Below are 27,555 nucleotides of genomic sequence, written 5' to 3'. Positions count from 1 at the left end.
GAGGGAGGGCACTTGCTAAAAATGTCAAGCGGACTTCCCGGCCACTGGTGGATCCCTAACCCTCCGGCCCCTCCCCTTTACCTCTTCCTCTTTCCACCCCTTCCCCTTCCCACCCCTGAGCCGGGCGGGGCGGGTCCTTAAGAGCCCGGCGCGCCACGAGCACGGGCTTCCGCACCTCCTGCCCGCCACGCGCCGGGTCCGCAAGCCCCGCGCCCGCCTCCTGTCCCCCCCCCCCCGCCCCGTCCCCCTAGCCCCCCCTCCCCACGCTCCTCGCCCGCCGCCCCGCCTTGCGCCCGGGCCGTGCCCGCCCCGCGCGCGCGCCGCAGGAAGGAGCTGCCGGCTCCAGGCTAGCCGACCCGCACCATGCCCCGCATCGATGCGGACCTCAAGCTGGACTTCAAGGATGTCCTCCTGCGACCCAAGCGCAGCAGCCTCAAGAGCCGAGCAGAGGTGGGACGCTCCCAACGCCGCCTTGGGGTGGGCCGGCTTCTGGGTGGCGCGGGGCAGGTGGTAGAAGGAGGAGCAATGTGGCAACACCTCGCCTGCTTTTCTGGGTCTGAGGATGGCTGGGGTGCGACCTGGGCAAGGGGAAAGCCAGCTGGCTCCCTGCCAGGACAGAGGTGTCTTCAGGGGGCCCAGCTGGGGCCTAGCATTCTAAAGCTTCGGTTGGGTGGGCCGGGAAGTCCGTGTTAGAGCTAGACCGCAGAGGAGCAAGATCAAGTGGCCCAATGAGGAGAGAGAATGGGGAGGCAGGACGGGTGCATTTAGGGGGAAAAGGACACAGTGGAGCCAGATCATAAAAGGAGAGGAGAAACAACGGAAGAGACTTGTGATTTTGACGCTGCTTCTTCGTGCGGAAAACTGCTATTGGCTTAGTGTCAGATCCAGCAGTAGAATTTCTTTAAAATATTTGAAAAACAGGGAAACTTCAGGGTTTACTCTCCGCGTTTCAGTGGCCTTGCTGGGAGGGAGGCTGGGACCCGTGCCTAGTGGCACCCTCCTTACTGGACAGCTGCCCAGTCCTAGCGAAGCTGAAAGCACTGGGGTGCGGGTGTGGGGTTGGGGGGCAAACTGGATCAAAGCGTGAAGAACAGGTGGAGACTGGACTGGAAATAGCCTCGGTGTGGGGGTTGGGATGCCCCTACTGGTGAGGAGGAAGGTCAAACTCTGAAGGTTAAACTAGCTGCACAGAAAGGCAGAGTCCCCCGGAGTGGTGTGTGCTGGTGACCATGGCTTTGCCTGGTCTGCTGAGAGCTAGGGAGGGAGGCGAGGGAGCTGGACTGGGCCTGGAGGCTGCGGCCACAGGAGTAAACAGGAGGAGGCTGAGCCAGCACGCTGTTCCTTACACCTCAGTCCAAAGACCATAAATAAATCGGCGGGTTGCCCACCAATGCCCCAGCTCAACTGCAGTGCCTGGCGCTGCCCGCCGAGGGCTTGTTTGGATTAGGGAGGCCTCCTGCTTTAGCCAAGGACCAGAACCAAGTCACCTTCTCAGTCTCAAGCGGGAGGGTTGGTGGGCTGCGGCCAGAGAGGATGGAATAGGCAGGAGAGGAACGGTTAACCCTTGTCATGCTAGCCAGTTGGGGGACTGTGCCTGTTCTTCATGTTCATTCACGTGCTAAAGAGGGGGCAGACTTTAAAGAAGAATAACTAGTTTGCACGGCCAGCCTGGGCTTCCCCAAGTATAAGCTGTGGTCAGTACCTAAGACCAAACTAAGACGAGATGTAGGGATTCTAGGCAGGCTAATAATTTGGTGTTCTCAATATTCTCTAAATCAGCGGTTCTCAACCTGTGGGTCGCGACCCCTTTGGCAGTCGAACGACCCCTTCACAGGGGTCGCCTAAGACCATCCTGCATATCAGATATTTACATTACGATTCATAACAGTAGCAACATTACAGTTATGAGGTAGCAACGAAAATAATTTTATGGTTGGGTCACAACATGAGGAACTGTATTTAAAGGGCCAGAAGGTTGAGAACCACTGCTCTAAATATTTGTTCAGAACTCAGTAGAGAGGAACTTTTAAGAAAAATTATATTTTTGAAACAAGGATATATTATATGTATTTTCTGAACCAGGAAACATCTTGAGAAAGTAAAACATTTAGAATTTATGTAATAGAATGAATTACTCTTTCCCAGGGAAGAGTATGACATCATATATCATTTTGTTTGATAATTTGGGCTGATTAATGACCCAGCCTCTGATGGCACCTTACAAGCTACATGTAAGCATTGCAATGAGAACTCTGTGTCCTAGGGAAAGGTTTTCATATTTCCAGTTTTGTGGGAGTTTGCCAGCTCAGTGCCAGGAAACCTGAGGTAACTGGCATTGCCTTTCCAATTGGTTCCTGTAATAGTTTAGCTCCCTGTTGCCCGAGGCAGCTGCCTGGCTGGCTACCCCTCATAATCAGACTGCCTGCTTCAGTGGTGTTGAGGGATGTAGTTAGGCCTAGGTCAAGCGAGGCTTCTGATCCCCTCTCAGTGTTTTCTCAGTTTGCTTGTGGATGCCTGACATTTTTTAGAGGCAGATTAAACTATTTTCATTGCACAATCAGATAGAAGCCAAATGTCTGCACCCTGGCAGGAGTCATACCCGAATGCAGATTTGAAGCTCAATGGTAAATGACTGGTAAATGACCGGATTTTGAGCTGAATCAGAAAGCAGATTTGAGTGAAGCCAGGACAGAAAACATGCCCCTGAGAGCAGAGTCTTGCCCAGAAGGGAGAGTTTTGACGGTTGACAAGATTGAGCACTGCAACAGTGTTGCCAAGAGCCAGGCCTGGTGCTGATCACGGTGAGCAGGAAGTGGAGAGAAGGACAGAGTGTTCTCCCAGCCCAGAAGTTTGAGCACTTATGCTGGGGCGTTTCCACAAGTGTCATATAAAATGTATTTGATGTCACCTTCCAGAGGCAAAGGGTACGGGTGGGGATGACCCAGGTGGCCTTTCAGTGGTTGCACCAGCTGGGCAACTGGCCATCCATTCATTGCCTTTACCCACAAGACATTGTGGGCTGGGACATTCATAGTTTCAATCAAGCCCCTGGTGCACAGAATAAAGTGCCACAGGGCTGTGTGGGGGTATTTGAGTCATCTTTCCAGAGGAATTGACATGTTTGTTGACTAAGGCAAGACCTGGTCTTTTTGTTGTTCTTGTTAAGCCTCACGGAAGGATATTTTTTCCCATTTATTTATTTATTTATTTATTTATTTTAGAAGGAGAGAGAGAGGCGGGGACAGAGGAAGAGTGATGTGAGAGAGACACATCCGTTGGTTGCCTCCTGCATGCACCCCGACCGTGCCTGGGCAGGGATGGGTCTTGCAACCCAGGTGTTGACTGGGAATCAAACCAACAACCCTTAGGTATGCAGGGCTGATGTTCTAATCACTGAGTCACACCAGCCAGAGCAAGACTTTGTCTTTATTGATAGATAGGGAAACTCAAATGCCCTTAATCCCCTGAGCACATCCCTCCTCGGGATCATTCTTGGCTCAGATGTCCCAACTTATTCCTTACGCTAGTAAGATATTAAAAAAAAACACAAAACAAAAACTTATTAATGCAACTCGAACTTTGGAAGTCAGAGGTATTGAAGAGAATTTGCATCAGAAAATTGTCCACTTGTCCCAGGACAGGGAAAACAATGAGTGTGCAGTCTCTAGTGTTGTTTCTCCAGGGGTCCAGTGAGCAGAGTGCTGGTCCAGCCTGAGCAGTCCTCAGCCAGGGAGTGAGAGCAGGGCAGGTGGAGAGACTACCGGGCTGGGAAAAAAAGTCTGGGTTGCAGTCCAAGCTCTGTCACAAATTATTTTATTGCCTTTGCCTTGGGGTCAGTTCCCCGGGGCTACTGTGACAAAGCACCAGTCTGGGTGGTTTACGCAATAGATGTTTATTGTCTGATAGTTCTGGAGGCTAGAAGTCCCAGGTCAAGGTGTTGGCAGGGTTGGTTTCTTCTGAGGCTGTGAGGGAGCACCTGTTCCTGTCCCCTCTCTCTGGTGGTTTACAGGCAATCTTATATGTTCCTTGGCTTGGAGACGCCTCACCTTGATCTCTGCCTTCATCTTCACATAACATTCTCCCTTTCTGTGTGTCTGTGTCCAGATTTCCCCCTTTTAAAAGAACACCAGTCATATTGGCATGGGCCTTCCTGATGGGCTCATTTTACCTTGATCATTCGCAGAGACCCTATTTCCAAATAAGGTCAGTGGGTAAGACTTCAACATCTTTCAGGGAGACACAAACCATAACAGGTTTTCTCTGTAAAATCAGAAGGTTTGACTAGACTTGTTATTCACAGATGCCTCAGAATCATCTCGGAAGACACTCTGAAAATACATATCTTGTCCCCCAAAACAAAGGTTCTGATTTATTAAGTTTGAGGCATCCCAAGCATGTGTATTTTGGACATTGTCCTAAGATGATTCTCATGTGTGCGTGGATGCTCTGGACTGGCCACGGGAACCCCTTCCATTAGTGGAGCCTGTGGTTGTCTGGTAATGTGCAGCTGCGTGTGCTTCTCCTGAGACTGGATGGTGACACTTCCAGGGATCAGAGCCCATTCGGAGGGCTGGCCTGGGGCCCACCAAGCATTACTTGAAAATGGCTGGGAGCCAAAATGATGTTATTCTTGCCCCTTGCCCAGATGTTAATTTATTCTCCCCCCCCCCAACCACCACCCTGTTTTTAATCCTCACTCAAGGATATGTTTTTACTGATTTTAGAGGAAGGGGGGGGAGGGAGAGAGAGAGAGAGAGAGAGAGAGAGAGAGAGAGAGAGAGAGAGAGAGAAACATTGATGTGAGAGAGAAACATCAATTGGTTGCCTTCCCCATGTGCCCTGATTGGGAATTGACCCCACAAACTTTTGGTGTGGGGGACAATACTCCAACCAACTGAGCCCCCTGGCCAGGGCTAATTTATTTCACTTGAGCCAGTAGGACTTCAAAGGCCAAAGGCTTTGTCCCTGTGCTTAGACTTGTGATCTACATTGAGACAGATAATGAGCAAGGCAGTTAATAAGAGAATTGCTTTAATTAGTACCATCCACAGGTCGAGGCAAAAGGGTCTCCTGCCCCCTCCTCACTGGACAGGGCTGTGGGCTGTGCTGTTTCTTCTGGGCCCTCTCCCAGTACTCAGGATCCTGGATTTCCCTGCCCTCGTGACTTGGAGCTGATCCCAAGACCTCCAAGGGTCTCTTCGCCAAGTGTGTTTTCTCAAGGGCCATCCGTGCTGCTGGTAGGCTTGCCTCTAACCTCAGAGAGTGGCCAAGTGGCAGGTGTTTGTGGGAATGGAGGTGTGCACGCGCGGAACCTAATGTGTGGACGGGAGTGTCCATGTGTGTGCACACAGGATTTGGGTGGAAGGCAAGGGGATGTGGCTTGCAGGCCCAGCTGGCTCCCCATGACACCAGGTCCTGGTGCTTCCCAGGTCAGTAATGAAACTGTGTTTGTGAAGGTAGAAGGATAGAGCAAGATTCATGAAACAGCTTGCTAGCTTGACTTGCAATGAGGTGTTTAGGACTGTCGTAAGAGGGCCTCAGTTTGTACTTTCAGGCCCTCTAATGCGGGCTGACTTGAATGAAGGTATGTTTAAAGGGCTGCAGGTGGGAGAGGGGAGGTTTATTACTTTATGTTCCCTATCGAATCAGTTTAGCAGAGTGACAATTTGGAGGTGCTATATTTGGTGCATTGACCAGCTGTGGCAGATTAAATTCCAAGTTTTGTTCCTGGGGGACTGGAATTAGATATCTCTCAGTGAACAACTGGTCTGTTTTGTGTGTGTGTGTGTGTGTGTGTGTGTGTGTGTGTGTGTGTTGATAAGGACGGCAAGATCATCTTATTTATCACTTTTAGAATTAAGGATTGTATAGAACCTACTGTATGGAGAAGACTAGACATGAGGGGGAGAGTTCATTGCCAAGGCTGATCTTTCCCATGGAGAGCTCTCTTTTTGTGCACCGCCCATCGGTTTTGGAGTGCCTAAACCCCACTGTGAGCAACACTGAGTGCAGGACAGCATCTCTCCCCATCTCATCTTGGGAAGAGTGTAAGAGTAATTTGGCACCAAGGAATTCTGATTTTTTTAAGCCCTGGAAGTCGAAATCCGAGGGCCATTAACCAACACAGAAGGTTGCAACAAATACGACCTCTCCTTATCTTTCAGAACCTAACTATGACTTGCTTCACTGAAGTAGAACCAAGAATCATAATGAAGAACTGGAGAAGGGATGACCTGCCCCCTGTGCCCTGGCAGTGACAGCATCTCATTTCCCCTCACTGTTGCTGTTTAAGGTCCGCGTGGACATACTTACGGCATTGTTCACCCAGGAAGCCAGGTGGACAGGGAGTCCTGTGTGGAGAAGCAAGAGACATGAAAAAGCAAGGCGGCCTGAGATGTCCCATGGTGTTTTTTTGACATTTTGATAGCAAAGTGAAACTTGTCTCAAATGAAAAGAATAAAAGAAGGAACTAGATAAACACCGGCAGGAAATGGTTGTTGCGGGTGTACTCAGGAAGGCCAGGATCCGGGGAGGTAGGCCCAGCTTATGATATACCCTGTGTTTCTCTTGCTGGCTCTCCTCGGGGAAGTGCCTACTTCCATCAGATCCAGCCAAGGAAACAAACTGCTTAATATTTAAAGCAGGGAATTTAATGCAAGACATCCTGACATTGCTGAGATGCCAAATGAGATATTGAGGCCCCCCAGAGGCTGGCAGCTGAGAAAAACCACTTCCAAAGCGGGGAAGGTGATCTTAGTAGGCCCAGGGACTGAGATGGCTCTGAAAGCTGGAACGAAGATCCTGCAGGCCTCGGCAGAGGGGTCCTGGGAGAGCTACCCTGATTACACCCAGGCTCACTCTCCCCCAGTTTCCTACCCAGTGACCCCCATTGGCTGAACCCAGCCAGAAACCAACCTGGGGAATGGAGCCTGCAGGGGGCCTCCCTGTGATGGTACCTGGCAGGAGAAGGGTGAGGAATGGGTCTGCGAGCACACAGGCCTGCAGTCTGCCCCAGAAGTGGTTTTACTCGGCTAGCTCTGGATGAGCACCTAGCACACTGCTTTTGCTGAACCTGCCGTCATGGCCCAGCTCTCCTGATAGTAGAGGACTTAGTCCTCAATGCCCTGACACTGGAGTTGCATTGGAGTTGGAGGGCCCTCCCTCCAGCTGTTTGCAAGTCAGAGGAACAAGTGTTTATGTGCACAGATGGTTGCAGTGCACTCTCCCCAGCTCTTTGAAAGATTCTCCTAATTACAAAACAGCTGAGAAGGCTGGAAGGTGACGGGATCAATGGTTTGCAGCTCACTTGCAGTGAATTTGTAGTGGAAGGGGAGAAGGGCAGGAGAGCCATGCTTGGCAGGGCAGGGTGGAATGGGTTTTCTCTGAGGGGGCGCTGATTGTCCAGTGTTGGGAAGTGGGGAAAGAGAATGTGTATGTGGGGTGTAGGGCTAGGATGAACCAGGCTGGGGACAGAGGAGGCAGTGCTACGGAAGAGGCTCCTGAAGGAGAGAACTTCAGATCCGGAGACTGGATGGATGGCAGAAAATGCAGTGTCTGCGCTGTCACTTGAGGATGCTGAGGAGCGGGTTCAGCTTCTGTACCTGGGTAATAGCCACTACTCGGTCTCCTCGGGGACTCTCCTGTCTTTGGAACATCTGGCCCAGCACTAAGCGAATCCAGGGACTAAGGGACAGACACTTCCTTTGTGTTCTTTCCACTTGCTTCTGATTCTAGAAAATCCCACAAATCATGCAAAGAGCAAACAGTTCTTTTTCCTTTTTGCCAATAGGTGGATCTGGAGCGGACCTTCACATTTCGAAACTCCAAGCAGACCTACTCAGGGATTCCCATCATTGTGGCCAACATGGACACTGTGGGGACATTTGAGATGGCAGCGGTGATGTCACAGGTAGGGCAGTGGGCTTTTTCCCTCGGCTGTTCACACTGGACCGCTTGTCAGGAGCCCATCCTGGTCTTGTTCAGACACAGGGAAGATAAGAAAAGAGAGACACTTGGATCCTTGGCTGGGACTGAACTATTTAGTTCTGAGTCTGATCCTTGTGGGAGGCACTTCTTTTCTTCCCTGCTTTTCCATTAGAAAAAATGGGTGGAGTCTGGACTTTGCATTCAGTGAGATGGCCTAGAGCCACATCCATTGCTTCCCTGAAGATGCCCGTGATAGTTCTGGAAATTAGAGCTACAGAAAGAAGGTGGACATTGTGCCATATTGTGAAGTTAGTTGAGTGCCATATTATGGGAGAGGGAGAGTGCCTTCAAATGAAGACACAACTGCTTCGCTTCGTATGCAGTCTGTGCTATAGCACTTGTTACATCGTGTAGAACACACTCATTGAGCACTTTACTTGCCAAACACTGGATATGATGATATAATGTTGTCACAGCTTCACCAGGTAGGTTCCTTTTACAGATGAGGAAACTGAGGCAGAGAGGGAGAGGAGAGATAATTTGGCCCAGGGCGTTCAGCCAAGTAGAGACAAATTCAAGATTCAAACCCAAACCGACTCCAGAATAAGGGATTTGCCTGTCAATTTACACTGACAGATCACAGTGCAAGCGCAAGGCCCCCCTTTACCAGTTACCAGTCTAATGTCCTGCAAGTGGAGTAGCTGGTATCCTGGCCTTGGGAAAAGTAAAGGAAAAGCTTTCTGTGGGCAGGACCTGCGTCTCACGCAGCTGTGTCCCAGGTGCAAGGCACTCTGTTCATCCGAGATGCAGACATCCACTTGTAATGTGCACAGGGTGTGCGCATCTATTTCCCCTGATAATCCTGCCAAGTGAAAAAAACCAATCCAATTAGTTGAAAGAGCTTCTGGCTGTGGGCAGCAAGTCTCACCTCAGGAGGTGCTGGGAGTCCTTATTAGCCAGTGATCAGCAGGAAGAGCTTCAAACAAATTATGAGCTCAAAACATGGCGTAGGAGGTGGTCTGTCTGACTCCACGATCTGTCAGTTGTATTATCTGTCAGCCCTCAGTCCCCACTGAGCTTTGGGCCAGAGGCTAATAAATTAATTGCTAAAGGAATTTGTATTTTTTCCCCTCCCCATCTGTTCCTTGCTCTGCTCTGTGATCTGCCATTGCTACTAATGAATTATGTATTCGTGTAAAAGTGGGTGGAATCAGGGAGCAATAAATAGCCCTGGTTAATTCACATACCAGCTTATTACTCCGTGAAAAACATACACCTTCTTATGCTCTTCCCATTTTCACGGGAAAGACTCCCCATTAGTGAGACAGAATACACTGAAATAGCTCCCCATGCGTGGGTACTATGCAGTTTCTATTTCTGGGATCCATTGAGTTAGCGCAAGTGGATGAAGTCATGGAATTTTAGAATGGGAAACTGTGGATGGAGAAAAGCACCAGAGAAGTGATGAGCGAGGCCCTGGTGTAGGGGAAGGAGCTCGAGCTCTGCAGTCAGATTTGAGTTTGATTCTGCCTTTGCCCCTTACTGGCCAAGCAATTGTGAAATTTCTTACATTTAAACTTCTTAAGCTCTTTTCTGCCCACAAAGCTAATATTAGTGTACAAAATTGTGAGAAGTAAATGAAATAATGTATGCAAACTGCTCGCACAAGGTAGGTACTCAATAAATGCCAGGTTGATAGTCATAGACTTCCTATTATAATTTATATAATTTCCTTCCTTAGGGATACCCACTGCCTGATGGGTTTAGCTTTTAGCAAGAAATGCTTAGGTTGTGACCACAAGGAAAAGCTTTCAGGTATAAGTTGAGGTTCTCTCGGGTTGGCTAAGCAGAATTGGCCTTAAGGAGGCCCGTCTTATGGGCAGGGGACCTGCTCTTGGCCTAATGCAGGTGGTTAGCGGGACAGGACTCAGAACTCTCCCTCTTCCCTCCCCTGCCTCCTGGCAGAGCCTCTTAAATACTGATGGTGGTATTTTCTGATGAGATTAGAATGGAAAAATCCTTTTGTGATTTCACTAGCTTCATCTTTGTCTGTTTTTGGCTCCTAGGAGCATATTCAAAGCTAATTAAACGTGACTGGCAGGAACCTCCGATGCTTTTGTATGGTTGGCTCACCCCCGCCTCTCCGCCTTACGGAGGAAGGAGGCTCACTTGACTTTTCATCCTAACGGTGCTTTTTGTTTCCTAGCACTCCATGTTTACAGCAATTCACAAGCATTACACCCTGGACGACTGGAAGCTCTTTGCCACTGATCACCCAGAATGCCTGCAGGTATTTGTTGCAAAGGGTAGAAAATCTTTGGGGTTGTCCAAAGGATTTGAATCAGCGGCGGATAGACACACACACACACACACACACACACACCCCTGAGAGAGACCTGGGTAACCGCAGTAGTGGTGCTCCAGCCCTTCGTTGTTGCCAGGGATTTGCTAAGGAAATCTGTTCTGTGTCCTGTTTTGAAAGTATTAGGATTTACTTGCAAGGAGTATCTGTGTTTTTCCCTTGAAAGGTGAAGTGTTATGGTATGAGGGCTTGGGGAAGACCTCTGTTTCCTGCCAGGGGTAGATCCAATCCAAACATTCCTTCTGGATGTAGGAAAACCTTCTAATTGTAGCAAGTTGTTTTGGTGTTGAATAAACAGTATGCCTGCTAGGAGGGCTATAATTAAAAGACAGAGAGTAACTAGTGTTGGCATGGATGTGAAGAGATTGGAACCCTCCTGTATTGCTGGTGGGAATGTAAAATGGTGCCATTACTTTGGAAAAAAGTTTGGCAGTTCCTCAAAAAGGTTAAATTATAAGAGTTACCATATGACTCAGCAATTCCAGTCTTAGTTATAGGCCTGAGAGAAATAAAAAAAAAAATGTCCACACCAAAATGTATACAGAGATGTGCATAGCAGCATTGTTCATAATAGCCAAAAGGTAGAAGCAAGCCAGATATCCATCAACTAACTGATGAATGAAAACTGATATATCCACACAATGGGATGTTATTCAACTATAAAAAGTACTGACACACTTTGCTAAGTGAAAAAGCCAGATACAAAAGACCACATATGTGATTGTTTACATGGACCATCAAGAATAGGCAAACCACCATCAAGAATAGGCAAACCTCTAGGGACAGAAAGTAGATTAATGGTTGCTTGAGGGATGGGAGGGTTGGAGGGCGAGGCCTAAAAGGAGTGCGAGTTTCCTTCTGGGGTGGTGAGGATGTTCTACCATTGATTATGATGGTGGTCGCACCGCTCTGAATGTACTAAAAACCACTGAACTGTGGACTTTAAATGGGTGAATTGGATGGTATGTGATTTTTATCTCAATAAAGCTGTTATTATTTTTTAAGGGCAATTTGAAAATAACAAAAAGCCCCACTCTGATGTGCCTGAGTTCCCTCCTGGCACGTGGTTGGTTCGGTTGGTTCGGAGCCAGGGCCAGCAGAGCCTCCGCCTTGGAGACACTCTCCTCCGATCAGATTACCGTGATTGCAAAATGACTTCACAGTGGGCGGCATTTGAGGTTGCGCTGGCTTTTTTTTTTTTTTTTTTTTTTTTTTTGCTATGTTTTAATTATGTGTGGATTTTGATTAGTGAGAAGGTGGTTTTGGAGATAAAATTATTCTGGCTCAATAGCAAATCCTTCCTTTTTGACATATTGTGTTCACAAGAACTATACTTGTTTCACCTTCTCTCTCCCTCTTCTCTGTTGGAAGTCGGGAAGGCAGTGACTTTGGGGCCATGTGTGGTTGATTGGAACCTTGGCTTTCATGAAGGAGTGAGGTCATTTTACCTATTAGCCAGCCCCCTCCAAACTAAAGGCTGATTTTTCTGAAAAGGGAAAATGTTATAAACAGCAGCACTGAGAGAGACGGAAATGGAGGGCAAAATAAAAAAGCTCTCGTGGGAGGGAAAAGATGTGTGGGTTGTGCCGCCTGGTCACACTGCCAACAGGAGTGAAAGAAGAGTAAACCCAGGAAATGAGTCAGCATGAATCCTGTTACAATTCTCTTACAACCACTGGGCTGTAGCTACATTGTTGTGATTTTTGGGGGGCGGAATAACAAGGATATTAATATATGTCCCTCCTCTGTGGTTTATGGATAACAAATTAAAATATTCTTATATTCTTATAAAGGTGAGATGCCAACTCTGGGCACAGTCCCATGGCTTAGTTTCACTGAGGCATAAATTACTAAACACAGAGGTCTTTTCCCAAAGAGCATCTTTCTGAGGAGCCGGTGGGTGGGTTGGAGGGTGCTGGTGCTGTGGAGGTTGGGGAGGGGGGTCACGGAGGGGGTGCGGTGGCTTCAGATGTAAACACATCCAAGTGCAGTTGGGGAATGATGCTTTCAGGCTCCTTTGTTCTTGGCCCTTTTAATAGGAACACTGAGATTTGCAGCTCTCTGGGTTACGATCTGCATGTTGTGTTAGTATTGTATTGGGAGTAGAAATGAAAATAGAAAAGGGTTTTAGACCCCTTTCCCTCCCTCCTCCTGAGCCCCAGAGCGAGATGCTGGGGGTGATGGCCACAGTGTGGGCATCCGGAGGCCCGAGTTGACTGGCCTCCCCATCATCCTTCCTGCCTCTCCTCTCCGCCAGGAGGAGGAGAATTCGCACCAATGGTTCCACGATTCAGAGTCCCACATAGAGAGCCAAGGACACATGAACGAACGCCACGGACAAGGTTTCCTGACTACGTAAAACACTGTTGGCTAGAACCATTCGTGGCTGAGGGCCAGGGTCAAGGATACATGCAGTTTAACGGTGGGAAAGAGCAGGGGCAGAGTTTAGATGACGTAAGGAAGGGATTCCTTCACCTCTGCTGCTGCCTGGTTCTCCAGCAGGGCCACTCTGTGCAGGTTCGATCAGGGTAACTGACCTCCGAGGGTCACTGTACTGTCCCAGAACAGGTGAGTGGATGGAGGCAGGGTCTGGCTTCTGAAGACTTCTCACTGTCCATGTCTCGCCCCTCTTGGTTTCTGTTCGGTACAGCATGTAGCCGTGAGCTCCGGCAGTGGGAAGCATGATCTGGAAAAGATGAGCAGCATCCTGGAAGCTGTGCCACAGGTTAAGTTTATTTGCCTGGATGTGGCCAATGGCTATTCGGAGCACTTTGTGGAATTTGTGAAACTCGTCCGTGCCAGATTTCCAGAGCACACCATTATGGTAGGTACGGTGGAACCTTCTGGAGCTGGGGAAGCAGGGAGGGGTGCCCGGTGCGTCAGGGGGGCTAGATGCTCTGCAGAGCTTTCGGTGCCTTCTCATTGGAAGACTGGTTGAAAACCACCGGGCACAACGGAAGCTGTGGAAGATCTGAAACCTGGCTCTCCTCTGTGAAAAGTGCAGTCCGGGCCAGCAGCGTAGGGTGTGGCTCCTTAGCTCTGCTTAATATCGTCACATGTTTCTTACCCTGTGAAACCTTTAATCAAAGGTCTGTGTCACCTTAACAAAGAACAGTTTGTTTGTTTTCAAATTATAAGAACAAGTTTATTTAGAAAGTGACAGAGGTAGTAGAAGTGAGCCAGCTGGGCTGCGTAGGCTCAGGAAACAAGTTACAGAGGCAGAAGAAGGGCGCCTAGGAGCTGAGAGAGAGAAAGGTAGAGGTCACCACGTGCCTGGGGGAAAGATGGAAGGGAAGGGAGGGAGAGCCAAAGAGCACATTCTTACAAATGAAAAACCCACTGTAATGGCTTCAGTGTAACCTGCTTCTGCCAGCCGTGCCCACCCCTCCTTACAGTGGCAGGCTCTCCTGTGAGAGGTGAGTCCACAGTAGGAACATTTCACAGTTGTCAGCTGTGACTTGTAAATTATTTGGTGTGTTGTTTTATCTAGGATCTTTATTCTTGACCTTTCCTACCTTTTTTGTATTATCCTAACCATCAGTACCTTCATTACTTAGAATATGTATTTGTTATTGCTGGGAAGTGTGGGTTTTCAGGAAAAGGAACTAGAAACTCTAAAGTTAAATTTGGGCTTTTGGGAAATCTATATTGTAGTTACGTGTGTCTTTACTGGTCTTAATTAACATGGCAATTATAGCTTGGCCACTAGATAAGCTACCTAAATCTCCTTTTTAAATCCTGTGTTCCTCATAATTGATCATTGTATTCAAGTTGGGAGACAAGAGTTATTTCTATTGGTGGAGTTAACTCTTCTGTTAAGAATTTCCAAGGATTTTTAAGGTAAGTATTTTTATGTTTTCCGATCACATGAGAAGAGAGGACCAAGAATTGCCCCAAGGTCAACCAGCTGTATGGAGTCACAGCTGGGTGGGAAACAACAAGATTCATTTTACCTTCAGTGAAAGTGCTCCCAATGTCCTTGCTTTTTTTTTTTTGATAAGAGCAATAGCATTTATTGAGTGCCTACTGTGTTCCAGAAGGTTTACATCTTTCCCCCCACCTCTTCTTCACATCTTTGTAAAGAGTAAAAACTGTTGTCTCAAACTTATCACAGATGAGGAATTCTCACCCAAGGATATGTTTATTGAATTTCAGAGAGAGGAAGGGGGATGAGAGAGAGAAATATCATGAACCCAAAACCTAGGTATATACCCTGACCAGGAATTGAACCCACAGCCTTTTGGTGTAGGAGATGATGCTCCAACCAACTGAGCCACCTGGCCAGGGCCAGATGAGGAATCTTAAGCTCTTATTTCATTCTTTTTTAAAGAAATATGTTTTTTATTGATTTCAGAGAGGAAGGAAGAGGGAGAGAGGGAGAGAGAAACATCAATGATGAGAGAGAATCATTGACTGGCTGCCTCCTGCACGCCCCCTACTGGGTATCGAGCCCACAACCCAAGCGTGTGCCCTTGACCGGAATCGAACCTGGGATCCTTCAGTCCGCAGACTGGCACTCTATCCACTGAGCCAAACCAGCCAGGGCTTATTTCATTCTTATACTTTGGGATTTTTACAAGGTCACAGCAACATTAAGCAGCAAAGCTGGGATTTGAAGCCAGGTTGTCCTGAATGCGACACACATGGTCTACCCTTGAGGCTGGTTAATGTGCTCATCCTCGTTAACTTTAGTGATAAGGCTCCATTCTTCCATTAGGGGCCCAGTGGTCGGCAAACTGTGGCTCGCGAGCCACACGCGGCTCTTTGGCCCTTTGAGTATGGCTCTTCCACACAATACTGGCTCTTCCACAAAATACGGGCTCTTCTACAAAATACCGACTTCTGCGCATGGGCCACGAAGTTTCAATCGCACTGTACGTGCACGCCTGCACGTGGTATTTTGTGGAAGAGCCACACTCAAGGGGCCAAAGAGCCGCATGTGGCTCACGAGCCGAGGTTTGCCGACCACAGCACTAGGTCATGTGCATGTGACCAATTTCCTGCTCCCCGTTCTGAGGAGGTTGACCTTGTATGTTTGCACTGGAGGGTGACCCTGTGTCATGACACAAGGATAGGAGGTCATGGAGCCTCAACTGGCTCTTTTACCCCCAACCATCTGGGGTAACTGTTTCTTAGGAAGAGAAAATAGAAAGCTGGACTCCAGGGAGGGCAGACGCCCTGCCCCAGCTAGGCCTGGGAGCCCTCATCAGCATTTCATATTAAACAAAAATTCTGTGAAACAACAGCTGGATGGTAGAAAGAGCATGGCACATATTTGTTGACTAGGAGAGGAGTCTTTCGTTTTTCCTTCTGGAGAATGAGGAATAAGGCAGGCCCAGGTGGCTGCTGACATTCTTATCTGAGGTGGTGGATCTGATCTTTCCAGAGATTTCCATTTTACCTCTAGTGTTTTTGTTGTTTTTTCATCCTCACCTGAGGAGGGGTGTGTATGTATATATATTTGTTTATTTAAAGAGAGGAAGGGAGAGAGAGAGAGAAAGAGAGAGAGAGAGAGAGAGAGAGAGAAAGAGAGAGAGAGAGAGAACACTGATGTAAGCGAGAAACATCGATTGGTTGCCTCCTGAATTGCCCCAACTAGGGATCAAACCTATAACCTAGGTATGTGTCCTGACCAGAAATCGAACCCACACCTTTTGGGTGTATGGGACAACCAGGCCAGGGCTCCTGTAGGGTTTTAATGGCCCTGCACATACAAGGGACTAAGAAACTTGGGAAGTTATGCTTTATGTCTACTGAGTTTGGGTATAAGTGTTAGCTATGAATGTTTAGGAATCAGAAATTTTATCAATTTAATGAGTCAACCTAGTGGCTTCAGTTCTTTTTTTGAGCAATTCTTGTATTAAATAGTGAGCTATGAGCTACATACGGAAAAGTGCATAACACATGGAGGTTTCATAGTCATAAAGTACTGGTCCTTCAGTTGTTTCCCTTAGTATAATACCCTCTAGGTTCATCCATAACCCTAAAATTCCTATGGACCTACGAAAGACCACAAATGTCATACCTTGAGACAGAAGAACAAAAGTGGAGGTGTCATGCTCTCCAGGTCTCTGGGCTTCAGAAAACTAAGTACACCATTTTATTTTTATTATTATTTTTTTAAATATATTTTATTGATTTTTTACAGAGAGGAAGGGAGAGAGATAGAGAGTTAGAAACATTGATGAGAGAGAAACATCGATCAGCTGCCTCCTGCACACCTCCTACTGGGGATGTGCCCGCAACCCAGGTACATGCCCTTGACCGGAATCGAACCCGGGACCCCTCAGTCCGCAGGCCGACGCTCTATCCACTGAGCCAAACCGGTTTCGGCCACCATTTTAATATGAATCAAACAGGCTAATGATCAGTAGCAGCTATCTGCAAACTGGCAGGTGAGGTGGTAGTTGTATAATTAAAATGTATAATTAAAATTCATTGTTGAATGGTGTGTGTTTATTCAATGTTATAAATAGCCACCCCAAAAATCCAAGAGGGAAAAAATATACTTCAAGTGCAAAAGGTCTATAACATTGAAGGAAAAAAATCACCTTTTTTCTTCCTTTCCCTTTTATAAACTTTATAATTTAAAAAGTAATGAGGTTTGAAAGAAAGGGAATATGGCTATCAGTGCATGTAGATAAAAAATAAAAATCGGTGTACTCAGAGGGCCAGCTGATGTCCTACAAATTCTTTAGCAGAAAATTCCTTGAATGTACATATCCATGCATGTTACTTCTCATAGCAATGACCTATAATTCAATGTCTGCACTTTTAGTACAGTCAATACATTTGCTGATGCAAAATAGTCACTTCTGTCAGCAATGCCAAATACAGTGTTATTTAAAAAGTACCGCCCTGGCAGGAATGGGTCAGTGGGTAGAGCATCGGCCTGCAGACTGAAGAGTCCTGAGTTTGATTCCGGCCAAGGGCACATGCCTGGGTTGCGGGCTCGATCCCTAGTGGGGGCCGTGCAGGAGGCAGCTGATCAATGATGTTTCTATCTCTCTCCCTCACCCTTCCTCTCTGAAATCAATAAAAAGATTAAAAAAATAAAAGTACTTATCAAAAATGTGTGGACAGTACAAGCATGGACTAAGATGCTCGAGAACGGAAACCAACACCAGTTCTCTCACTGACCACACTGATGTGTTTCAGGGCCTGTTTGTAAAAAGCACTATGACTAGAGTTTAGGATCAGTGTGCAGATCTGTTTGTTCATAAAACATTAATTGCATAAGTGTTAAGGACCAGTAGCCAATAACAAAGGTCTAATAATTCCTTACCTATAGGTATTCTAGCCACTTTTCCAAATGCAACTGATTTTCCTTAAGAAAAATAAGTCAATTGATTCACTTATTTCATACTGCATTCTTTTAAATGAAAATAAACAACTTATTTAACTGCTTATTTTAGTACCGAGATGAGTGTCATGCAGTTTTGTAAAAATGTAATTATTTAAATTGTGAATGGGTTGGAATCAGTCTTAATGCAAAAGTTCTCCAGTTAATTTATTTTGGGTGGGGGTGGGTGTGAGTGTGTGTGTGTGTGTGTGTGTGTGTGTGTGTTGGGGGGCGCGGGCCAGGAGGGCTTTGTGCTAGCAGGCCTGACTCTTCTTCCCTCACTAGGTTATAAGGCAGAAATCTCCATTCAGAGTCTGCCTTTAATCATTTCACTCCTGTCTTGTAGAATTCAGAAGGCTGAATATTTTTGACCCCACTTTACTGCTTATTAAAAAAAACAAAATTCATGAAAAAAGAAACCCATTGGAGCCCCCACCCAGAGCTTTCCATTTGCATGCTCTGGACGGTTGGCCATGAGTTGTAGCTCCCAGCTGGCCCCACCGAGAGCTGAGCAAGCTGCCTGTGTCCCACCCATCGGGCAAGCACCAGGGACAGAGGGCAGTGCAGGGAGGGGCCAGGCTGGGAGGACAAGGAAAAGGGTGTTGTTGCCAGTGCGGAGCCTGCAGGTTGCTATGGGGGATGAGTCTGGGAGGGGGAGATGGGTGCTGAGTTCCCACGGCCCTCTGGGCAGCCACCAACAGCAAGTGCCTCTCCAGCGCCTGCTGGCTGGCCCAGGTTGTGCTCTCGGTGTTCTTGTTGGTTTCCCCAGCAATGACCAGAAGAATTTGGCAAGGTGGGTGTTTATTCCTCAGCCATTCTTTGCCTGCGCTGACCCCTGAAATCTGTGATTCATTTGGAAACCCCCAATGCTCTTAGCGTCCCCAGTTCTTGGAAACAGTTTCTCTTACAGCTTTGGCGGCATTGTGAGGATGCAATACCGTTTGTCCAGTGCTCTGGACTGAAAGGAATATAATAGGGGCGCTGAGTGTTATGATTGTTACAGTGCAGGGAGCAGAAAAGGTGCTCAGAAATGCCCTTGGCAGAGGCTGGCATTCCAGGGTCTGGGTCGGGAGCGAGGGCTTGTTGCTCCCTTTGCCCAGTGCGCCCTGGGTTTTCATGTACAGCATTTTCTCTTGCCTTTCACCTCGGGTGGGCGAGCCTTGCCACATGTAAGGAGGAAGAAGCAGGGAAGTTCACAGAACATCTTTGGCAGAAAAGGGTCCCCTAAGGGGCTGGCTGTTAGAAGATTGTAACAAGTGGGTATATTCTACGTGCTGTGGGAAAAGACACTAGCATGGGGGAGACACTTTTTTCTTAATAATAACAAGTCTTTAAGTAAGAATAATAGCACCTATCCTATATAATAAAAGCCTAATATGCAAATTGTCCTCTCTGGTGGTCAGTTTGACCAGGAGTTCGACCAGGGGGGCGGGGCCGGCCGGCCAACTGCCCATAGCCCCTCCTCCTGGCCTGCCCCACCCCAGCCAGCGGTGGTGGCAGGCGCTGGGGGAAGGGAGGCAGCCACTAGGGACCCTACCCATGCACGAATTTCATGCACTGGGCCTCTAGTATTTAATAATGTGAAACTTAGTCTAAGGTCAAGGAGCTTTCCAAGAATCACAGAGCCTGGAGTTTGGAGCCAGGCAGCCTGTCCCAGGCCCTGTGATCTTTCCCTTACACCACACTGCAGCCAGCCTGCCTGCCCACACAGGCTGGGTGGGACACTGAGGTCCCTGAATTGGGTCTGAGAGATGCTTTTGTGCTGGTGGCTCTTTCTGACCTGGTCCTATGAAGAAGTAGGTCTGTGACACCTAAGCTGTTCAGATTAAACCAGGCACCCAGCTCAGCACCCTGGGGAATGCCAGGTCAGCCACTGTTTGCTGGTCCCATAGGCAAATCCAGCCTGCAGCTGTGCGCTGACCCTTGCCTGACACCTGCCTTACTCTTTCCTTAGAAAGGACTTTTCTTGGAAAAGGGCCTCAGAAAAGCCAATAAAAAGTCAGTAGGGAAGTTATCATTTAATGGGAACAGAATTTTCATTTGGGATGACGAAAGAGTTCTGAAGATGGATGGTGGACATGGTTGTACAATAATGCAAATGTACTTAATTATTAAAAATAACTAAAACAGTAAATTTTATGTTGTAAATATTTGACCACAATTAAAACTCAAAAAGGAAAGAAAGAAAGAATGAATGAAAGAAAGAAAGAAAGAAAGAAAGAAAGAAAGAAAGAAAGAAAGAAAGAAAGGAAGAAAGAAAAAAAGAAAGAAAGAAAGAAAGGAAGAAAGAAGAAAAAAGAGCAATCTATAGCAGTCACTCTGAAGTGGAGGGATTAACATTCTAGGAATCCATAGAGCTTTGTAAACCTTACAGGGACAACAGCGAGCAGGCACGATGAGTGATGTCATAGCAACATGGACGGAGACCAGAATTGAAGTGAGTTTCTTAAGATTACATGGGAGTGGGAGGTTCATCGTTTGAACCCAGGTCTTTCTGAACTTATTTGAACCCAGGTCTTTCTGAACTTATTTGGCCATAGGTGTCCAGGTCTAAAGGAAAGCTGGAAAAACTGGAGCAAAACAGTTTGGGGTTTGGGTTTTGCCCAGAGGGCTTTTTTAAATGGTACAAAAGTACTGGGAAGGTTCATTTTGTTGCTTTTGTGTCTCTTCCTGGGGTCCTCACCCTTCTTGAATGGAGGAGCAGTCATTGCCGGCAGCACATGGCCCCTCAGGGAAAGGGGGACCCAGTGGAAATCTCCACTTGCTGGCTTTGGTGCCCAGATAAGGGTCTGGCGATTCCGTTTTGTTGTGGCTGCCCCCAGAATGGTCGTTCCTGAGCTGTCTGAGTGACAGCCGGATGTGCTGCTGGGTGCGGTCCCATTCGGACAGTCCATATCCACTGCACACCCGTGGTGCTTCAGGCCAAGATAAGCAAGCTCCTCGCTAGTCTCCCCCAGCGGCTCCCCGCCCAGCAAGCCCAGGCCCCGAGCTGCCTTGCCTGCCTGCAGCTTTCACTGGAGCCGGGCCATACTCCTGCCAGCATTCTCATTCTGACGTTGTCTTTTCCTTTCCCCCTTATCTTTGCCCTTCTTGATTTCGAACTTGAATAGAAAACTTTTTGTTCCTGCAAGTGGAAACTCCCTCGTCCTCTCCCATTCGTCGTCAGCCTTCCTGTCGTGTTTCCTCAGGCTCGAGTCGTCCTCTCCCATTCGTTGTCAGCCTTCCTGTCGTGTTTCCTCAGGCTTGAGGCATGTCCTGGCATTCGGGGTTTTTCCACCCAGCAGCCCTCTATGGAGACTGCGGTCTGGCCTCCATAAGGAGCCACACTGGTGTCCTCCCATCCCCTCAGCTACCTGTGCCAACCTCTGGGCTACCCAGACAGTATCATCGTCCTCAAGCTTTTAAACGTAGACTGTGCCTGGTTGCACCTGGTTCGTCCATCATGAGCTGACTTTCTTTCTTTTATTTTCTGTGAAGTAGGCCCTCTGAAATAAAATGATCTGTAGGCAGCACCAGACTTGGGGCACAGGGTGGGGGTGTGTGTGTGTGGGGTGGGGAGTGGATGTGGAAATCAACATTGAAAATGAAATTATGTGGGGAGCTTAAAGTAGTGTCTTTAAGTTTTTGATTTCTTAATTTTATTTTTAAAAATTTATTTTTATCTTATTTTTAAAACTTTAAAGCTTTATTTTTCAGCAGGTCAACCAGTGAGGAAGAATGAGAGTCTTGTTTCTCAGATTTCTATTATGTTCTTTCTTGGGCACAGAGTTCATGTGGGTCCTTGTGCTTAAAAAAACAAACAAACCAAAAGCAAAAAAAAAATCATGTTTAATAAAAGTCATACAATTTATACTGTAAATCTAGAACATTTTAAAGAAAAAGATTAAAAGTCAGATAATCCTTCCATGTAGACATAATTTGTTAGCATGTGGGTGTGTGTTTTCATATATACATATACTCGTGTTGTCTTTCTTTAAAAACAAAGTGGAGATCTTACTATTTCCTTTTGTCTCCCCCATATTATACTGGAAGCATTTGGGCGTTTTCCCATGCCATTCAATGAAGCTTAAAAGCATCCCTTGGAGAGGCCCTGGGTTGATTCCCTTCGGGGGAATGCACTCACAGTGTTGCACGGTTGTAAATAACATCCTTGTAGTCAAATCCTGTGACCTCATCTGTGATTATCTCCTTGGGAGGGGATCCTAGAAGTAGTCTTATTGGATGAAAGGATGTACGAATTTTTGCATTTCTTCCGTGTGCATACATTGTTTCCTAAGACAACTTGTACTAAAATAGACATTCCTCCAGCAGAGAAAGAGTGTCTGTTTTCTCTTTAGCATTTCATAATCGTCGGTAATTTGTGAAGTGAAAAGTGGTACCTCACTGGTCTCATAATGTAAAATCAATTATTAGAAAGGTTCAGTTCTTTCACTGTGTGTGTTGGCCAATTTTGTTTCTTTCATTCATTTGTACACATCCTTTGGCAGCTAGTCGGCGAGGTGTTAGCATTTTTCTTGTACATTTGGAAGAGCTCCTGTGGCAGGAACCCTTTGTCACAATTATAGGCATTTTCTGCACCAGCTTACTTGCCTCTTAGTTTTGTTGATTGTATGTATGAGTTTGTGTGTTTATATGTGAACAAGCTTTTTATTTTCAGATAGACAGATCTATGTTTATGTGTGTTGTTTTGTTTTTGTTAATACTGGCCTGAGGATATTTTTTTCCATTGACTTTTAGAGAAAGGAAGGAAGGGAGGCAAGGAAGGAGGGAGAGAGAGAAACATTGATATGAGAGACACATTGATTGGTTGCCTCCAGTACATGCCCTGACCAGGGGCAGGGATGGAACCTGTAACCCAGGTACATGCCCTTGACTGGGAATCGAACCCTCAACCCCCTGGTGTGCAGGCTGACGCTCTAACCATTGAGCACACTAGCCAGGGCAGATCCATGTTTATGTTTTTTCTCTCTCTTTTATGCTTATTATAAGTATTCAAGGTTTTCTTCTAAGTTTGGGGGGATAAAACTTTTAGTTTGACTGTAATCCACCTGAAGCTTATTTTGGTGAAAAGTATGAGTAATAATCTGTATTTGTTCTCAAAAGATGCCTTTCCCAGCTCAGTCTCTTGAAATATGATTCCTCTCCTCGCTGACCCGTAACACAATTCTCATATGTTGGAGCCCTCTTTCTGGACCATCTATCATTTTTGATTGTCAGATGCTGCTTGGATTAAAGCAGCTTTGAGCCCTCCTTATCGCCCTTTCCCAAGATAATTTCATACAAAGTTAAGAGTCACTTTGTGTTGGTCAAAAAAGAAAAATTCCCCCTGGGAATCAATTCAATGAAAGACAGTGGGACTTCAATTAAAAAAAAAAATGAGTGGCATGAGTAAGGATCCATTTCCCAAAATAAGACTTTGTGCCGTTGTGAAAATTCAGTCAGGCATCACACCGCGTCTGTGCACCAGCTGAAGAATCCACAGGACAGTAAGCTGTCAGAAAGGGCTCCCGGGCTCCCGCAGTGAGAGAACTGGTGCTATTTCCAGTCCAGAGGCAGCCTCTGGTTTTCAGATGCTGCCATGTCCTGGCTTACATGTCTTTTATTAGGGTCACAGCTTCGTGTTCTGAAAACAGAGCCGGTTCCAGTGCTGTTGGTCCACGGGGGCTCCTCTGCCCTTTCCTATCTGGGTGGGAACCTCTCACCAGAGGGCGGGTACACAGGTGTCTTCCCAGCTGTGAGATGACCAGCATTTTCCTGATCCTGGCCCCTGGGGCTCCACAAAGGTTCTTCAGGGGTTTTACAATCTGTGACGCATTTTATGCCCAACTATCAAGATTTGAATCAGCTGAGTGTTGCAGAGCTCATTTTATGTATTTGTTCTCTGTAGGATTTTGTTTTACCCGTTGCTGAAATGTTTGCAAAGTACTGATCTAGATTGTCTAAGGTCTTAGAGTTGTAAAATCACAGAGTTTTATACTCTATGTAGTCTCCGGGTGTCAACTTGTGTGCTCCTATAGGATCCAGTGTTTTCTCTCCTCATCCCCACAGCCCCCTTTTCTTTTTCTTTTTCTTTTTTTCTTTTTTTTTTTTTGTTTTCCTGGCTGCCTGGTGTCTTGGGACATGCTCATGATTGCATCCAGGTGTGAGTTCCTCCCTCATTCATCTTTGTACCACCAGGAGCAGTTCATGACGTGAGCTGTGTTCTTTCTGTCTCAGGCGGGGAACGTGGTGACAGGGGAGATGGTGGAAGAGCTGATTCTCTCCGGAGCAGATATAATCAAAGTGGGAGTTGGACCAGGTAAGACTTGCCGGGAGAACAGCAGAGGGTGTGTGGCGGGGGGAGGAATGGGGTCTGGGGCTTACAGGGGCTGGAGATGGCCAGAAGGGAGCCCACAAGTGTCCCACCCACAAGTTTAAAGTACATTTCTTTTGGATCTCATTGAGCTTCCACAGAAGCTCCTCATTAGAAATGTCATTGAGTTGCCATCTGATGCCCCCAGGTAACTTGTCAATGAGCGTGGGTGTGGTTAGGATGTGGTCCAGGTTTTAGAGTGTAACTGTGGAAGAGAAAAATGCAGATTTTGCCCATGACCACAGATACTGTGAGAGGAAGATGAGGGGTGAAGAATCCCTGGGACAGTTCATGGACATGAATAACTCAGGTTTCTGTGAGTGTTTGAGGGACCCCAAACACTGCAAATAGCATGTGGATGTGAGGCCATATTGAACCTGACCCAGGTAGTTGTCACTTTGGCTTCTCACTTGGTACATATCCATATCAGATTTGCCCAGTTCTTCTTGGCAAAACCGCTCCTAAAACCGCTCATTGGTGTCTTGAGTGGGGGAACAAGGTGGAGCCTTTCTATTCTTATACTGGTGGCTCCACTTTCTCTCGGGGCCAGTTGGCATTCGCTGTCCCCTCTGGCCACACCTGAGCTGAGCTTCCGTGTTTTTAAATTCTTCCTTCATATTCATTATTAACCAGACACTAAAATGGGAACCAAGGAAAGAAGATACACATTTTCAGTTGGGAATAAAAACAGCAAAGACTGAAAAAAAATAGTGCCTACCCAGCCTGGCTGGTGTGGCTCAGTGGTTGAGCATCGACCCATGAACCAAGACTTCATTGATTCGATGCCTGATTGTGGGCTCGATCCCCACCCAGCAGGGGGCATGCAGGAGGTAGCCAATCAATGTCTCTCTATCCCACTCCCTTCCTCTCTCTCTAAAAATAAATAAAAACATAGTTTTAAAAAATATTGCCTGCCCAAAAAAATTACCAAAAAAGGAAGCAAATCATAAGCTAACAGGAGAAGGGTGTGGGCAAGTGCTGCTGGGAGAAGACATCTTTGGGCTGTGATCACACACTTGTCAGCCTTGAGGGAAAAGGAGAGCCACGAGGGACTGTGATGGAAGAAGAGCCCTATAGGCCCATCCAGGCCCCTGAGCCTTTAACACACGGGAGAGTGTCAGGATTGGGCTTTTTCTATTGCCACTCACCTAAGCCAATTTGTAACACACTCTGAGCCAGCGGTCACCAACCTTCCGGACCTCATGGACCACCAGTGGTCCGCAGACCACCGGTTGGCGACCGCCGCTCTGAGCAACAGGAAAGACAACTCTGGTCTTTACTGAGTGTCTGTCATTGTTGAAAGTCAAAAAAAGGATAAGGCCCAGCTCTTGCTTACAAGGAGCTCCCGCTTAGGACGGGCTGCAATAGACCAGGCTTGTAATAGAATAGAACAGGCTGGACGTAGACCTGAAGGACTCTTGCTCCTAAGGCAGGGGAGCGCACCAGCTACCTGTTTAATCAGAAACACGCGTTGAGTGTCCTGTGGCTGCCGTGGTGGCTGCTGTGTGGCACATGGGGGTACACAGCATTCTTGGCTCGCGAGGAGCTGTTCTTGATGTGATCTCGAGCACTCAGCTGTGCGCGGTGTCTTCATGCGCGTCCTCTGGGTGTTTCCCTGAAGACTGATTGTCCTCCCGCTGGCACCGTGTGACCCCCTGGCTGTCTGTCTGGAACAGACGTGACTGAGCAGGATCAGTGGCTCCCTTTGAGCCTGACGTATTGGAGCTGCTTCTTTAATTTAATTGGAGATTATATTGACATTTCACAAATTCTTTCGAGTGAAAACACTGAGTAATGTGTATGTAAATGACAGCACTAAACAAGGTCCGTTAATGAGTAACTCCCAGGAGCTGGGAGAAAGCATTGAAATTGGGCGCCCCTGCTGCCAGGACTGGGAGAAATATGGGCCCAGTTTCTTGCTTTAACCTGGGGGCTCATCAGGTCCTCGCCCACCTTAGTCCTGAGAGGAGCCCGCCTGCCCCCGGAGAGGACTTCTCTGGGCCATGGATCCAGAGCAGACCCCGGGGCTGGACTCACAGAGTCTGGGCAGGTGCCATCTTCAGAGTAGACTCGGAAACTAGAAATGAAGAGAGCAAAGCAGATCTTTCAAAAACGTGTTACATTAAGGAGGTGTTTACTGCTCTGATTGGGTAGAAGACTGTTTGAGGTCTCCTAGGAGCTACATGGAAATGCCTACCATCAAAAAGTACAACTCTAACCTTAACTACATTTAAATAATTTCATATTAAAGATTTTAATATTTAGAAAAAGACCTCTCCCCTGCCCTCTCCTCACCTGTGTGGAGCTCCAGGCCTCTGCACCGAGGCCCCTGCTTCCCTTGAGGATCTAGCAGTTGAGGGGGAAGAGGGCTAAAGCCAGTTCCGACCCAGAGCCGGAGGTGATGAAGCTGTGCCTCTGCCTCACACAGTGCACGCATGGGTTGGCTCCAGGATTGTGAGTGCACATGGAAGGGATGGACGTAAAGAGGTGGGTCTCAGCCTGCAGCGGGATAGATGCAGGAGAAGGTGATCTCCTATCCTGTTTTCTTGGGGAAGTGAGGCCTGGGAGAATGGGCATGGTTCTCTGTCTGACCCTGTTCCTAAGGACGCCTGGGAGACATTTCTGGGACGCTGTGAAGCCGCTGGTGGGGTGGGAGCGGGAGAGGAGGCCGGGGCTCTGAGCACCTCATCCCCAGCGCTGGCGGGCAGAGGAGGGGTTCAGGGCACTCCATTGTTGACACCACGGGACCTCCAGCAGGAACTGGCTGAGTGTGAAGCAGTGGCGCCAGGGATGTGGGTGACTGATCCATTCTTGACCTCTCAGATGCTTTCGGTGACTATTTGTAGCGCCGTAGGTCCGGGCTCTGTTCTCAGTGCGCTACAGGAGTGAGCATCCAGCAGCCTACCACCCAGCAGAGAACACTGGTCCTTGGTTCTGACACAAATAATTGTTTAAGTGACTCTTTTTTAAATGAATGCAGTGAGAACAACTTCCCTGAGGCAGTGACATTTAAGATGAAGCCTGGAAGATGAGAAAGGGTTGGCAAGACAGGGAGGGGGCGGAGGGGCATGCAGAGGGGAGTGTTTGGACAGGGAACTTCATGTACAGGGACTCCCTAGGTGGGAAGAAACTGGCTGTACAGGAGGAACTGGAAGGTCAGAGTGGCTGGAGTGTGGGCAGTGGGAGGGGAGGTGTCCGGGGGTTTGATTGCGTGTCTCCGAGCAGGGTGCACACTTGCTGGGAGGAAGGGTGGGTCTGGAGCAAGCAGGCATTTGCGGGAGCTTCTGGCGTGTCTTGGCTGGGACCTAACTGGGATAACGGGATGGGCGACCAGGACTGGCCGTGGACCGTTGGAAAGACAGAGGTCAAGAGGATGAAGGCATTTAGGTGGCTTGTGTGGGTCCTGAGTGGAGGCTGACCTCAGAGCCCAGCTGGATGCGGATTCAGACAGGGCTGGAGGTGGACTGTGAGATCATGGAGAGCAGCAGGCTGGGCATGTTGAGGACAGACTTGGGCGAGAGTGAGGGTGAGGGGGCAGGCGTAGGGTTAGTGCCAAGTCCTGGGCCAAATGAT

At 47.7% G+C, this 27,555-nt stretch overlaps 1 protein-coding gene across 1 annotated transcript in view; it reads left to right on the top strand.

Annotated features, from left to right (window-relative positions):
* Positions 1-267: 267 nt before the first annotated feature.
* The window catches only part of GMPR (guanosine monophosphate reductase), a 41,984-nt gene continuing 14,696 nt past the window's right edge, over positions 268-27,555 (top strand). The window contains 5 exon segments of the mRNA XM_006091757.3: positions 268-450; positions 7,790-7,909; positions 10,133-10,216; positions 12,939-13,112; positions 23,847-23,928. Coding sequence (XP_006091819.1) covers positions 364-450; positions 7,790-7,909; positions 10,133-10,216; positions 12,939-13,112; positions 23,847-23,928 — 547 coding nt within the window. The 5' untranslated portion in view covers positions 268-363.

This window comes from Myotis lucifugus, unplaced genomic scaffold (assembly GCF_000147115.1).
Source record: "Myotis lucifugus unplaced genomic scaffold, Myoluc2.0 scaffold_95, whole genome shotgun sequence".
Lineage (NCBI taxonomy): Eukaryota > Metazoa > Chordata > Mammalia > Chiroptera > Vespertilionidae > Myotis > Myotis lucifugus.
The sequence above is the reverse complement of the archived record's forward strand: the minus strand, read 5'-3'. Positions and strand labels throughout refer to the sequence as shown.